The 16,427-nt window shown below is 35.0% G+C and overlaps 1 protein-coding gene across 3 annotated transcripts in view; it reads left to right on the top strand.

The window, feature by feature from the left end:
- Window positions 1-16,427, top strand: part of COL4A5 (collagen type IV alpha 5 chain) — a 236,354-nt gene that overhangs the window by 167,891 nt on the left and 52,036 nt on the right. For all 3 annotated transcript variants that reach the window (XM_042974017.1, XM_042974018.1, XM_042974019.1), the window contains exons 30-34: window positions 6,305-6,418; window positions 11,473-11,640; window positions 12,573-12,662; window positions 13,385-13,534; window positions 15,302-15,400. In XM_042974017.1, coding sequence (XP_042829951.1) covers window positions 6,305-6,418; window positions 11,473-11,640; window positions 12,573-12,662; window positions 13,385-13,534; window positions 15,302-15,400 — 621 coding nt within the window. The remainder of the gene's footprint in view (window positions 1-6,304; window positions 6,419-11,472; window positions 11,641-12,572; window positions 12,663-13,384; window positions 13,535-15,301; window positions 15,401-16,427) is intronic.

Below are 16,427 nucleotides of genomic sequence, written 5' to 3' on the forward strand. Positions count from 1 at the left end.
ATTCAGAGAATTCAGATAAAGAAGTAATTAAAAGAAAATTTATGTGTGAAAAGCTTTTATTAGATAAAAAGAACAACTTTTCACCTTAAGAAATTAGACAAGGAAAGTAAAATAAAAAGACAATCAGAAGATAGAGCAAAATAACAGTAAGAGCAGGTATCAGTGAAATTGAACACTGAAAAACAATAGAAAAATTCTGTGATACCAAATGGCTTTCTTTGAAAAGATTAATAAAATGGATATACCTCTAGCCAGGCCAGCCAAGAAAAGAAACAAGAAGAGACACGTGTTACCACTATTAGTAATGAAAGAGGGGGCATCGTTGTAGACCCTACAGACATTAAAAGAATAACAGGGGCATATGACAGACAACTGTATGCTCATAAATTTGACAGCTTAGATGAAAAGGTTTAGTTTCTTAAAAGATACAAACCACTGAAGCTCACTGAAGAAGAAGTGGATAATACAATATTTATTAAAGAAATTTAGTTTGTAATTAAAATCCTACCAACAAACTACAGATCCAGATGGCATCGTTGGTAAATTCAAACAAACATTTAAAGAAACAGTAATACTAGTTCCACACAATCTCTCTCCAAAAATAGAAGTGGATAGATTGTTTCCCAACAATTGTATGAGGCCAGCATTACCCTGAAATCAAAAACCGTCAAAGACATCATAAGAAAAGAAAGTTGTAGACCAATATCCCTCTGGAACATATTTATATATATATAAAGTCTCAGGAAAATATTAGCAGATCTAATCCAACAGTATATAAAAAAGATTATATTCTACAACCAAGTAAGATTTATCCTCAGAATACAAGGCTGATTAGAAAATCAGTGTAATTTGGGGTGCCTGGGTGGCTCATTCAGTGAAGCATCTGACTTAGCTCAGGTCATGATCTCACAGTTCATGAGTTCGAGCCCCACGTCGGGCTCTGTGCTGATAGCTCAGAGCCTGGAGCCTGCTTTGGATCTGTGTCTCCCTGTCTCTCTGCCCCTCCTCTGCTTGCACTCTGTCTCTCATTCAAAAATAAGTAAATATTAAAAAATTTAAAAAATCAGGGTAATTTGCTTCATCAGCAGTCTAAAGAAAAAACACAATATTATCATCTTAATAGATGCTGAAAATTATTTGGCAGAATTCAACATTCATTCTGCAAAGGTTGCTCTCACAAAATTAGAAATAAAAGAGAGATTCCTTAGCATGATAAAGAACATTTACAAGAAACTTGATCCATTATATTTAGTGGTGAAAGACTGATTTTACCTGAAGATATGGAACAGCATGAAGATGTCCTTTCATACCACTCCTTTTCATTATCATACTGTAAGTCCTATAAAGCAATGAAATGCTATCAGGCAAGAAATACAAATAATATGGTGACATATGATAGCTACACTTGTGGTGAACATAGCATAATATATATACTTGTTGAATCACTGTGTTGTACACCTGAAACTAATGTAACGTTGTGTGTCAACTATGCTCAAGTAAAATAAAATCTCATCATTTGAAAGACCTAAATGTGAGACAAGAAACCATCAAAATCCTAGAGGAGAACACAAGCAGCAACCTCTTTGACCTAAGCTGGACGAACTTTTTATTAGACATGTCGCCAAAGGCAAGGGAAACAAAAGCAAACATGAACTATTGGGACTTCATCAAGATAAAAAGCTTCTGCACAGTGAAGGAAACAATCAACAAAACTAGAAGGCAGCCTACGGAATGGGAGAAGGTATTAGCAAATGACATATCTGATATCTGATAAAAGGTTAGTACCCCAAATCTGTAAAGAACTTAGAAAACTCAACACCCAAAAACAAACAACCCAGTTAAGAAATGGGCAGAAGGCACAAATAGACACATTTCCAAAGAAGACATCCAGATGGCTAACAGACACATGAAAAGATGCTCAACATCACTCATCATCAGGGAAATACAATCAAAACAAAGATGAGATACCACCTCACACTATCAGAATGACTAATATTAACAACACAAGAAACAGCAGGTGTTGGTGAGGATGTGGAGAAAGGGAAACCTTCTTGCACTGCTGGTGGAAATACAAATTGGTGCAGCCACTTTGGAGAACAGTATGGAGTTTACTCAGAAAACTAAAAACAGAACTATCCTGTCATCCAGCAATTGCACTAATAGGTATTTACCCAAAGGATATAAAAATACAGATTCAAATAGGTACATGTACCCCAATATTTATTGCAGCATTATCAATAATAGCCAAACTATGGAGAGAGCCCAAATGTCCATTGACTGATAAATGGATAAAGAAGATGTTGTGTGTACACACACGCACACACACAGTGGAATATTTCTCAACCATCAAACTGAATGAAGTCTTGCCATTTGCAGTGACATGGATGGAACTAGAATGTATTATGCTAAGCGAAATAAGTCAAAGACAAATACCATATGATTTCACACATACCTGGAATTTGAGAAACAAAACAGATGAACATATAAAAAGGGGGGAGCAGAGAAGAGAGGGAAACACACAAGATCCTCTTAATGATAGAGAGCAAACTGATGGTTGATGGAGAGAGGTGGGTGGGAAATGGTCTAGATGTGTAATGAGTACTAAAGAGGGCACTTGTTATGATGAATCACTAAATTCTACTCCTGAAACTAATATTGCAATGTATTTTAACTAAGAAAATTTAAATTAAAAAAAAACTCATCACTAAATAACCCCCCCAAAATAGAAATAAAAGACATACAGATTGGAAAGGCAGAAAAAAAAACTTTCTTTATAGGTGACTTGATTTTCTATATGGAAAATCAAAAATCTACAAAAAAAACTCCTTGAACTAAGAATTGATGGGATACAAGGCAAATATACAAAAGTAAATTGTATTTCTACATGCTATTATGAGCAACTAGAAATGAAAATTACACAGAACAGCATTATTTGAAATAGAATAAAATAACATGAAATACTTAGGTATAGTTCTAAAAAATGTGTGCAAGATCTGTATGTGGAAAACTAGAAAACACTTATGACAGAAATCAAACTCCAAACAAATAGAAAGATCGTTTGTGTTTATGAATTGGAAGGCTCAATATTGTTAACATAACAGTTTTCTCCAAGTTTATTCATAGATTTAACATGTTTCCTAGCAAAATTCGCAGTAGTTTCTTATTCAAAATTTTTTTTGGAAAGGGAAAGGACCTAGAATAGCCAAAATAATTTCACAAAGAAGTATAGAGTTGGAGGATTCATAGTATTTAATTTCCAAACTTAATGTAAAGCCACAGTGATTAAGATAGTGTGATATATGTGAAATGAGAGACACATACAGATCAATGGAAGGCCATAGGGAGTCCAAGAATAGACTTATAGAATTTGATTTTTGACAAGTGGAAAAGGCAATTTCAATAGAAGAATAAGTTTTTTCAACAAATGGTGCTAAGTCAATTGGTCATCCATGTGTAAAACAAAACAAAAAAGATGAACCTCAACCCACGCTTCACACCGTATACAGAAATTAACTCAGAATGGATCATAGACTTAAGTATATAACCTAAAATGATAAAAAAAAATTTTGGAACAGAGGCAAACATTTTCTATAAAGGGCCCAATAATAAATATTTTAGTTTTTATGGGCCACCTATGGGTTTTGTCATATAATATTTTTTTCCTTTTTAACAACTTTAAATAATGTAGAAACCATTCTTAGCTCACAGGCAGTTCAAAATGAAACCTACAGGCCAAATTTAGCCCATGGGCAGTACTTTATTATCCTTTATTTTAGACGAAAGCATAGGAGAAACTCTTTATGATTGTAGGTTGAGCAGAGTTGTTAGATAAAATACCAAAAGAACAGTACATTTAAAAATTGATAAATTGGACTTAATTAAAACGAAATGTACTTTCATACCATGTATCTGACAAAAAGGACTTTTAGCCAGAATATATAAAGAATTCTTCAAGGTCAGTAATTAGGAAACAACCAAATTTGAATTTGGAAATACAGGCAAATGATTTGAACAGATACTTTACCAAAGAAGGTATCTGAATAGTAAGCACATCTAAAGATTTTCAATATAATCAGTCATCTAGGACATGCAATTCAAAACTACAATGAGATACCATTTCTTATCCTGTCAGAATAGGCTTCAAAAAAGAAGGAAAACTGGCAATACCAAGTGCTGCCAAAAATGTGGGGTAACTAGAACTGATACATTACTAGTTAGAATTCAAAATGTTATAGCCACTTTGAAAAACAGTTTGGGAGAAGATATTTGCAAATGACATATCTGACAAAGGTTTAGTATCCAATATCTGTACAGAACTTAGCAAACTCAACACCCAAAAATGAATAATCCAATTAAAATGGGCAAAAGATATGAATAGGCATTTTTCCAAAGAATACATACAGATGGTCAACAGACACATGAAAAGATATTCAACATCACTCATTATCAGGGAAATACAAATCAAAACCACAGTGGATATCACCTCACACTTGTGAGAATGGCTAAAATCAACAACACAGGAAACAACAGGTGTTGGCAAGGATGTGGAAAAGGGGAACTCTTGCACTGTTTTTGGGAATTCAAACTTGTGCAGCCACTCTGGAAAACAGTATGGAGGTTCCTCAAAAAACTAAAAATAGACCTACCCTACAATCCAGCAATTGCACTACTAGATATTTACCCAAAGAATACAAAAATACTAATTAAAAGGGACACATGCGCCCCGATGTTTATGGAAGCATTATCTACAATAGCCCAATTATGGAAACAACCAGTGTCCATCGACTAATGAATGAATAAAGAAAAGGTGGTACATATATAATGGAATATTACTAAACCATAAAAACAATGAAACCTTGCCATTTGCAAAGACATAGATGCAGTTAGAGAGTATTATACTAAGCGAAATAAGTCAAAGAAAAACCAATACCATATGATTTCACTCATGTGGAATTTAAGAAACAAAACAAATGAACATGGGTGGGGGGAAAGGAAAGGCAAACCAAGAAACAGACTCGTAATCATAGAGAACAAACTGATGGTTACCAGAGGGGAGGGGGCATGTGGGGATGGGGGAAATAGGTGATGGAGATTAAGGAGTGCACTTTTGATGAACACTGGATGTTGTATGGAAGTGATGAATCACTAAATTCTATACCTGAAACTAATACTACACTGTCTGTTAACCAACTGGAATTTAAAGAAAAACTTAAAAAAAGAAAAACATTTTGACAATTTCTTATAAACATACCCTTACCACATGACCCAGCAATCCCACTCCTAGTTATTTTTCCAAGAAAAAATGTGACACTTCACACAAAAATCTCTAGGTCAGTGTTCATAGCAGCTTTGTTCATAATTGCCAAGAATTGGAAATAGCCCAGTTTCCTTCAGCTGGTAAATAGATGAACGAATTGTGGCATGTTTGCATAATGGAATACTATTCATCAATAAAAGGTAACAAACTACTGATTTGTACAGCAACTTGGATGCATCATGCATTATGTTAAGGGAGAGGAGACATACTCAAAAGGCTACATACTATATGATTGCATTTATATGCTATACTGGAAAAGGAAAAACTATAAGACGTAAAACAGATCAAGCAGTTGCCAGGGAGTTAGAGTGTAGAGAGGAGTTGACTACAACCAGGTACAGGAAGCCTTTTGGTTTGATGGCACTATATATGTATCTTATATATCTTGATGTTGGTGGTGATTATATGACAGTATACATTTGTCAAAACCCATCAGAGTACATTAGAGAGTTTTAGTATATGTAAAAAAAATTTTTTTAAACTAAGAGAGACAGAAGATAGAGGGACAGTGAAGTTTCTATGGTCAAAGTATTTTACTGATGATGGGACAGGCTTTAGCTTGTTTATGGGACATGGGCCCAAGTTAACAAATAAGAAGATGTTAAAGGTTACCTACCTTAAAAAAGCAACTTGAAAATATATTTTATACTTATAGATACTTACCCAAACTTATAGATACTTATAGATGAGTTGCAGGCAAAAGAAATGTGTGGTTTGTAATCTTATGTACTATTTTGTGAATTTGATTTTAGGTATTGAGGTTGAGTGCTCAGCATAGGTTAAATTATAAGTCTGTAACTTTTAATTCATTTCCTATTATCTTCTGTGAGTACTTCTGCATACTTTTCTTGCTCTATGATTGGTTAGCTTTTCAAGATCCCTGCTTACTATGATGTGCCTTTTCACATGGGTGTTGTGGTTCCTAATGACTAGTGACTCAGCTATTGTTGCTGTTTTTAATATTTAAACTATATTTATTTCTTAAAGGTGATATTGGGCCAAATGGACAACCTGGGCCAATGGGACCTCCTGGGCTTCCAGGGATAGGTGTTCAGGGACCACCAGGGCCACCAGGGATTCCTGGACCAGTAGGCCAACCTGGTAAGATTGGAGTAAATAAATGTGCATTTTGTAGCACTCATTATTAGAGGTTGGTTAGCTCATCAGTAAAGTACAACCTATGTAACAGTTTTCCAGAAAACAGATTTGAATAACATGTCTACTTGTATAATATTGTAAAACTGAAAACGTATAGATCACAGCATAAGAGCTACTTTAATCCCATATTTTCCCTTCGTGTTCATTTAAAATTGATCTATTGACAATAATACAGTTTCACATTGCAGTATGTTGCCACAGCATACGGTCATTAAGCTAGTGGCAGTCTTGGAATCACAGTCTAGTGCTGATTATTTCAGATCTGAGTAGCTGTACAGAATTAATAGACCTTTGTGGAATCTTTTAACATTTCTTTGCACATTTAACATTCTGTTAAAAATATTTTTTAGGCATTCTCATTTCTTTTTCTTTTTTAAATTAAACAAGTGCGTTGAATTTTTCCCCCTTTGCCCCTAAATCAGCAGTTGCTTTGCAACTCATAAGCTCGCTAAACTTTTTTTAAATTGTTTTTTTTTTTAAGTTTTTTACTGTTTGTTTATTTTTGAGAGACAGAGCGCAAGTGGGGAAGGGAAGGAGAGAGGGAGACACAGAATCTGAAGCACGCTCCAGGCTCCGAGCTATCAGCATAGAGCCTGGCATGGGGCTCAAACTCACAAACCATGAGATCAGGACCTGAGCTGAAGTCTGACACTTAACTGACTGAGCCACTCAGGCGCCCCTAAACTTTTTTTATATACATAGGCAAAACAAGTTTTGTCAGCTGGTAACCTGATAGAGAATCATATTGTTCCTCTACGTTTGTGTGAGAGTTTACTTGAGTTTTGTGGATTCTGAGCCATCTGGTTATGCACAGTAAGGGCCACTCTTGAGCCGGCATGTTACTGTAAAGCAATGTAATAATTCCTGAAGTTAAAACAAATATGAAAAACTTAATCATTCCTTAACTTACATGAATATGTCAGATGACTTACATGTAGACTTACAGTAGAAATATATTTTCTGCCCTTAAATGACAATAGATATTTTGTTAATTATTATGCTAAAATCTAGAAACACCAATTAACAATATAAAAAGTCTGGAAGTAAAGGTTATTTTAGCTTATTTCCTGTTTAAATATTTTATTTTATGGCACATTGTACCTTTTTTTAATGGCCCCTAACATGTCACTACTACTGACTTAAAAATAAGAAAACTTACAGTGTTGCTTTGAACCAGGTTGTTCAAACCAGGTTGTTGTAGCTGCTTCAACACTTATGAAAAAACCATTCTGTTCAAGTAACGCAGCGAAAGGATCTTGAGAAAAAACAATTTTTAGGTTTGGTCATTATAGTCTTGGCCTGCTTTTCCACAAAGATGGCTAAAATGAATTTATCATTTCTGTTGTGTTTTGTCATTTCTTTTATTTCCCAAAATTGCATGAGGTTTTGTAAGCATTCTGAATTCTTAAATCACAGCTAAACAAGAGTGGAAATACTACTGTTAATAACAAGCTGAACAAAATAAGAATACATCTATTTGTGGTTTATGCTTTCTCAAATTTAGCTAATACTCTAAATATTTCATTCTTCCAATGTTCTCTGCTTTTTAACTTATGTATATATAGGTATATTAATTTATAAAGTCTAGATAGGACAGGCAGGGGAAAAGTAATGTTGCTGATTTAATCTCATCTCTTTCTTCTGTAAATATATGCTTTGCCATAGAAGTCAAGATCTTAACTAATATGGTTCAACAAATGAAGTTAATAGCAACTGTCATGAAAATGTATTCAATGCACTCTTATTAATATAGATATGTTATCAAATCACAGATTTTTTTACTATAGGATAAACCACATTTTATATTTAATACTAGCCACATATACTCACTTTTTATATAAATTTTTTTATATCACCAAAGCAGAAAATTATCTTAGCCCATTTCAAAAACATTGTAATTTCTGTCCATACATCTAAATGAAAGGGTGATCAGGAAGGCTGTTACTTATATTTTGATACACCTGACTTAGACTGCATGGCTAAAATTCTAGCTACTAATGTTTTCTAATAAGCTTATTTAATATACTTGCTGTGTTTCATTTTGCAGTAGAAAACGTAATGCAAAATATTCTATATTGTCATCTGCCCAGTATAAAATGTTTGCATTATGCTTTTCAAGCATTTTTGACTCCAGCGTTCTGCTGTAATTTAATTAAACTTTACTATTTGTCATTCTCCTTTCCAAGGCAGGATACACAGTTTAATGCATGTTTATAAATTAAGGAACTGTTGAATTATCAATTCCTCATTTGACAGCAGGGAAATTAAAGAAAAAAATGCCAAAGGATAAGCAAAATGCTTTTCATTCCATGCCCTACTCATCGGGGCAGAAATGGAAATTATTGATTCTTATTATTTGATCTGGCTATTAGCTAGGAGATCGCTGCTTTAGTGAATCTTTTAGAGGTCGGTTAGATATACTCAATTCCATGTTCACATATCATACCCTATCCTGAGCCAAATATATTATAATGCTTGCCTGGCCTCAGGAAAAAGTACATAACTGAATCAGTTCAACCTCATTGCTACTAACGTGAAACAAAGAAACAAGGAATTAGTCATGTCATTTCATAGATGAAGTTTCCTAACATATTTTCATCTACGAAGTTTTCTAACTTTTTTTCAGCTATCAAACCCTCAGTTAGCGTGTGTGTGTTTGTGTGTGTGTGTGTGTGTGTGTGTGTGTGTGTGTAAAGTTCTCACAGATAATATGTGTTTTTGAATTATTCCCCTTTTTTCAGTAACTGGTTCCATTTAGCTGCCAATAAATTAAGCACATCTGTATACCCCTCATGCACTTACCCTTTATAGATATAGCCATATAATTCCTATTATTATATAAGGATGAATTTATCATTTCTGTTGTGTTTTGTCATTTCTTTTATTTCATCATCTTAATTCTTGATCTTACTAGGATGCCTATTTCTGACAATATTCATGGAAAATATCTATGCTATGAAAAGTACAGCATAATATCTGTTACTACTACAAATAACAATAAAAAAAATCTTTGCTAGTACATGCGGGTTTGTTTAATCACAGTCATCCACTAATTATTATTGAATTCTCTGTACCTAAGCTGTTATAGTATAACATCAAATTCAGTTTTAAATTCTAACTTATCTTTAGGAGCTTAAGTTCCAAAAGGGTTATTCAAAGTAATATAAGGATCAGAGATAAAAATGTAAAGCTGATTTTCATCAAAGAGGATGTAAATTTAAAAAAATAAAAAATAAATAAAACAAGTAATAAAAATAAAAATAAATAAAATGATACCTTAAAAAAGACAGCATTACTTTTTGTGAATGTAAATATTTTAGTGTGTCTCTGTTGGCAAATACATCTCATTTATAGAATATGGTATATGAACACCTTAATGAATGCCTACAGTAAGTTTCTTTACTCATTACTGATATATGACAGTCATGAATCAGTATCTAATAACTTCTACTTGTAGACGTTTTTGTTCTCATCTTAACATGCTTAGTTTTGTCTCCTAACCTAATCAATCTTTTGGCAACTTGCTTCTGCCTGGGTAGTTCATCTTGCTACTAAACTGTAACTCCTGCCTCTTGAACTTCAGGCCTACCAGGTACTGTAGTTCTTTCCCAAAAGCTGGATCTTAAAGTAAAGCTTTAAACATGAAAAACAAACAAGATTTCTCCAGACTTAAGTCTTTGGTTTCTTTTCATTCTTTTGTGGAGCATATTTCAAAGGACAAATTATTTATCTCAAAACCTCAGCTGTCAAAAACTAGTTGGAATATAACAATAGGCAGCAATCCATATAGAGCTATAATAGTGCTCATTTTTAGGTATCATCATACTTCACAAATACAATAATATAAAATCTCTCTCCCCTTTTTATAGTATTTTTTTATGAAATGACAGCATTGGAACCATCACCACTGTGCCAACTAAACGGAATTCTCTAATCTTCGAAGTGAATTTTATTGGTTTAAGGACATGCTGGTATATGACACCAAACAGATCTTAAAATCCTAGCATCTTGCTCTATTATAAAAATAATTGTCTATGAAGCTTCAACAATAAAATTAGGTCTTATTGTTGAAGGGACCCTTGGAATGGTCACCTGGCTCAGCCTCTAGCTTCCAGTCAGTTGTATCCCCAGATGTAGATCAACAATATTAAGTGACTCACTAAGTCACATAGCTGATAGGTATTGGAGCGGGAACTTGCTCTGTGTTTGTAGAGTAATTCTTTTCCCTATATTCTAACCATCTTGTGTCTTGGAGTAGTTCAGTCTTACAAAACTTACTAAGGTTAAGCATTTTTTCAATGTCATATTTTTTCTGTAAAATCCTGGTTGGAATACTGGGAAACAAAATTTAACAACAAAAACTTATGGTAATGTATTATTAAAACAACATGTAAAATGAGGTTAAAATAAAGTCAAAAAGGTCCATGCAATGGGCTTATTCAGTAATTAATCATTCTTATGGATTATGGAAATATAGCCCAATAATCCATAGTACCTTAGAGCAATGCAAATCCAAATGCAGTCAACGGACCAATGTCAAATCACAAACTGCTTGTTACCAGTCTGCATTGGAATTAAAAGAAACTGAGAGTAAGCATTTAGAAACTTTTATAGCAATTTGACAGTGTAATTGTAGTTGTTGAATTTAATAGCCGAAGGTAGACATGTATTATGTATGTCTCTGGTTTTTTTATTTTAGTTCTTTTAGTCATTTTACTATATTTTATGAAAAATATTAGTCCAGGATTGACCAAGAATTAAGAAAAGATTCGTCCTTCACCAGAAATAATTTGAGAAGCACTTTCATAGAGAAATGTACCTGAAAATCCTGAAGTTTGATGGTTAGGTCATTTTATGTGCATGATACCAAAAGAATCTCTGACTCACTGTTAGGTTTGTTATAGAAAGGAGTCTGTCACTTGTTTGCTAGAAAAATGATCAGACACATCTCTTAAAACTACTTCAAAACTGGTTAATATTGGTGTTGTATTAACTAGGCTTACATGGAATACCAGGAGAGAAGGGAGATCCAGGACCTCCTGGGTTTGATGTTCCAGGACCCCCTGGTGAGAGAGGCAGTCCAGGAATTCCTGGAGCACCCGGTCCTATGGGACCCCCAGGATCACCAGGGATTCCAGGAAAAGCAGGTGCCTCTGGATTTCCAGGTAATTTATTTAAAGTTTTCTCAGGTTTTGGATTCAGTAAGTTAAAACTCTTATGATTCCATTATATTATTCCTTTGTCTGGATTGACCTAGTCCTTAAGGAAAAGTGTTAAATGTCTTTTCAAGAGACTCACTTTGTTATTTACATTATACTTTTTCTCTGGGAGATTTCTTGTTACATATTGCTGTATAGAAAATTACCCCAGAATTTAATGGTTTAAATCAACCTTTTTTATTTTGTTCAAGATTTTGTGGGTCAGGAATTAAGGCATGATTTGAATGGGGTCATTTATCTCTGATCCAGATGGCATCAACTGGAGCGGTTGGGATGAAGGATCTACTTCCAGAATGGCATTTCTCTGACACCTGAGTGTACCTTGGCCTCTTCACATGTCTCTGATTATCCATAATGTTTCTTCACGTGGCTTAGGATTGTTATATTATGATAAAGTCAGGGTAGTTGCTCTCCTTCTAAAGGCAGCTGGCTTCCAAACAAGAGAATCCCCCAAACCAAAACCGAGTGTTCCAAGAACCTCAGGTGAAAGCCACAAGACTTCTTATGATCTAGCTTTGGGAGTCACAGTGTCACTTAGTCAAGGACAAGGCACAGAGTCAGCCCAAATTCAAGGGGAGAAGGCTACACAAGGGTGTGTATACTGGTAAGTGTGGTGCATTGTGAGGTCATCTTTGGAGATAAGCAACCACAGTGAGTCTTCATATTCATAGGTATTGGCAATAGTGGTCACTATGGTTACAACAGTTTAGAAGGGGTAAGACTTAGTGCCTTCCCTCCCACCCTCAGGTCTTCCAATTGCCATCTTAAAACTTACCTTCCCTCCAACCCTCAGGTCTTCCAACTGCCATCTTAAAACTTACCTTTTATCTTTCCAAGGTCAAGGAAAGGTAAAAGTTAATTATTTATATTCTTCAAAGGTGCCAAAGGTGAAATGGGTATGATGGGACCTCCAGGCCCACCAGGACCTTTGGGAATTCCTGGCAGGAGTGGTGTTCCTGGTCTCAAAGGTAATATTCAGAGTTGGCGGCAGATGCATGTAAGAGAGAAAATTTAACATCTTTTATGTCAATACAAAACATTTTTATTTGACTGCTTTAAAATGAGCAATGCTTGCTTGTATATTCTTTTTTAAGTTTTTAAATGTTTATTTCTTTATTTATTTTGAGAGAGAGCGTGTGTGCATGCAAGTGGGAGAGGGGCAGAGAGGGAGAGAGAGAGAGAGAGAGAGAGAGAGAATCTCAAGCAGGCTCAATGCTATCATTGCAGAGCCCAATGCAGGGCTTGATCCCATGAGAACCATGAAATCATGACCTGAGCCAAAATCGAGTCAGATGCTCAACCAGCTGAGCCACCCAGGTGCCCTACTTGTGTTTGTTTGTATGTGACATGGCATTTAAATAGGTTCTGTTTTCAATGTGGTGGCATGTATTATTTGAATACCATGAAATGTGGTAAATGCTCAGCTCAAAATAACAAAATATAGGTATTAAATTTTGATTTTTTTTACAATTCCTATAATTGTCAAAGAACCCCAGAAAATATATGAAGTGTTATTTGAGTATAAAAATGTGTGTGAATTCAAGTTATTCATAGACAATAACCATGGCGCATAAGTGTTTTGGATGGTCAGTGACCTACCAAACTGTGGAACATATGAATAATGTTTATATGCATTAATCTTGGAAGGATGAATCTGATCTGTTGTCCTCCACACACATGTCGGTTTTAGGTGATAATGGTTTTCAGGGTCAGCCAGGACCTCCTGGCCCTGTAGGAGAAAAAGGTGGTAAAGGAGAGCCTGGCCTTCCAGGCCCTCCTGGACCAATGGATCCAGATCTGCTGGGCTCAAAAGGAGAGAAGGGGGACCCTGGATTACCAGGTGAGTGAATGTATTTATTCGTGAATGTGTTTACTGGTATATCTGAAGTTTAATTTTTAATATCATGAAAAGTTGACTTGTAGCATAGGAGTCACCAACAAAAGGCACTTAGATGTATCAATTTTTGGTAATGAAAATTTTCACCTGATTTGTACTATTTCAGTGATCAACTTTTATTTAAGTATTTTCTTTGTAGTTTAATCTATCACAAACTATGAAGTCTTAAAATAGACTTAAGGCAGTCATTTTCAGGCTTTCCAGAAAGTAGTACAGGATGTGGTTGAGAGAAATGGATATATGGCCAGAATCACTTGGAAAACAGATTTCAGTGCTTAGGAAATTTTCTGGTCCTTTAATTTTTTTCCCATGAAACCAGATGGGAATGAGTGGTATATTGTTGCCCTGCAGTGTTTTGATATCCATATCATACTTGGCTCTAAATGCAGTTCATTGTTATTCTGCCATGGAAGAATAACAAGTATTAGACTACGAAGAGCCAATCTCAGCCCTGGGGGAAGTTGCTGAAAGTAGGTTTAGGGAACAACTGTGTTACTATTGTTATTTTACTAGAAACAAATAAGAAGTATAACATTGATTTTTTTTTATTTTTTTTAATGTTTATTCATTTTTGAGAAACAGAATGTGAGTTGGGGAGGGGCAGGGAGAGAGAGGGAGACACAGAATCTGAAACAGGCTCCAGGCTCTGAGCTGACAACACGGAGCCCGACGTGGGGCTCAAACTCACAGACAGCAAGATCATGACCTGAGCTGAAGTCGTATGCTTAACCAACTGAGCCACCCAGGCACCCCAACATTGATTTTTTAAATACAAAATTCTTTTTTTGTTTTACAAAACTGTAACATATAACAAGGCATCAGAACATGTAGATAAGCATGAATCAAATAAAGTACTTACAATCTAATCTATATAGAATAGCCTTTCAAAAAAAACATGGAACTTTAAAACTAGCTGTGTTTATTTGCAGCTTATAGTAAAGTTTGTGGCTCTTTTTGGTTTGTAAACGTTAATATTGTTCGTGTGTGTGTGTGTGTGTGTGTGTGTGTACACAGATGTTATGTTTCCCTATGAGCAGGACTTGGTGGGATTTTTTTTCTCAAAAGAGTTTAAGACATTACTATAGTTTTGTATGTTGTCAGAAAAGAGGCAGGGTTGCCCCATTTTTTGTATTGCTAAAATGAGATATCTTTCTTGAATGACTCCTTATAAGACTTCTCTTTCAATTATGCCTTCTGTAAAATAAGAAGCAGTAAACTCTATTATAATATAATACGGCTATTAAAGATAGCTGTAGAATCTAAGAGATAGTCTAAAGATAATCTGCTCCAGTTCCTTCATTTTACAGTGTAAGAAACTGAGGCCCAAAGAGGAAAGTGACTTCAGTAATGAGTGCGTTGAATTTCTTAATGATAGCTCAATAAAAAGTGGAGGAGTTTAGTATGTGTCCAGTGCTATTTGGTTCATGCTATATCAGAATATCATGGGTTCCTGTATTTCATTCATAGTTCAGAATTTGGGTTGCTTGCCTTGTCAAATTATTTTTTTATGGTTAAGATTTTTTAAAATTTTATTATAGTTAAATTCTAGTTAGTTAACATATAGTGTAATATTGATTTCAGGAGTAGACTTTATTGATTTATCACTTACATATAACACCCGGTGCTCATCCTAACAGGTGCCTTCCTTAATACCCATCACCCATTTAGCCCATAAACCTAACTTGTCTTCCCTCTACTCATCCTTGGAAGGTATTCCTGGAGTTTCGGGTCCAAAAGGTTACCAGGGTTTGCCTGGAGACCCAGGGCAACCTGGACTAAGTGGACAACCTGGATTACCAGGACCATCAGGTAAGTATGATAGACCACCTGTAGCAATATAATGACTGGTCTCAAACCCTAGAAAAATTATTATGTATTTATCATATGTGATGATGTTTTGGATCTTTTCATGACAAGATGCTTGGGTAACTACTGAGATTTGGAGCTCTTTTTTTGGCAAAAATGTTGCCATTTGGCCCAAGCGTCAACTGACAAGATTTGTAGAATATTTTTTTGCTCAATTTCTTCTTTTTGACGCAGTGAGGGTGTATACAGAATCAGAAGTATATCCAAATAAGGTGCTGTGTTTTATTTACGTACGTTGAAACATATGTAAATGAGACAGTTATCTGATAGGCGCTGAGAAATTTACCTTTTTTTAGTTTTTGCCTTCAGACAAGTCAATCATTAAACCACGTGAAGGTGGCTGCTCATTCTATTTTTTAAAGTTTCTAGGGATGAAAATTTTACAACCTACCTTGGTAGTCTGTTTCAGCATGAATCACCCTCAGAGGCCACATGGATTTTTTCCTTATTTCTAATAAAACTCTTTCTTGCTGCTTCTTAAGCCACTTTATTCAGTTAGGCTCCTAAGGAATTAAGAGAAGCTAGTCTCCATCCTCATAAGCGTCCTTCAGGTCAGTTATTCTGCTCTAGACTCTACTACGTTGCCTTAATATAGTTGGAAAGAGAAATTCTCTTCCTTTTTATCCTTCATATCTTCTGTATTCTCTTCCCTGAGTTGGAAGCCAGTGTGGAAGAAAAAAAAAGAAAAAATGTTTAAGGCAACATTGTGGTCCTTAGAAAACACCTAGGTAACACCGCACAGCTTAGGCACTTAAGCTCTAGGAAGAATGTCTGAACACAGCAGCCAGGACTGTTGGAGGTGACAGTATAGTACTTCTCCATCAATCTTCATCTATCCCTGGCCTCATGAACTGGGAATATATCATAACAGGATACCACTTTCCATTTGCCAGTTTCATAATATCAGACTTACATGGGAAAGCCATTTATGAATCTTTTAAAAGCAGACTCATTACATTGGATTTATCTG

This window comes from Panthera tigris, chromosome X, assembly GCF_018350195.1.
Source record: "Panthera tigris isolate Pti1 chromosome X, P.tigris_Pti1_mat1.1, whole genome shotgun sequence".
NCBI lineage: Eukaryota > Metazoa > Chordata > Mammalia > Carnivora > Felidae > Panthera > Panthera tigris.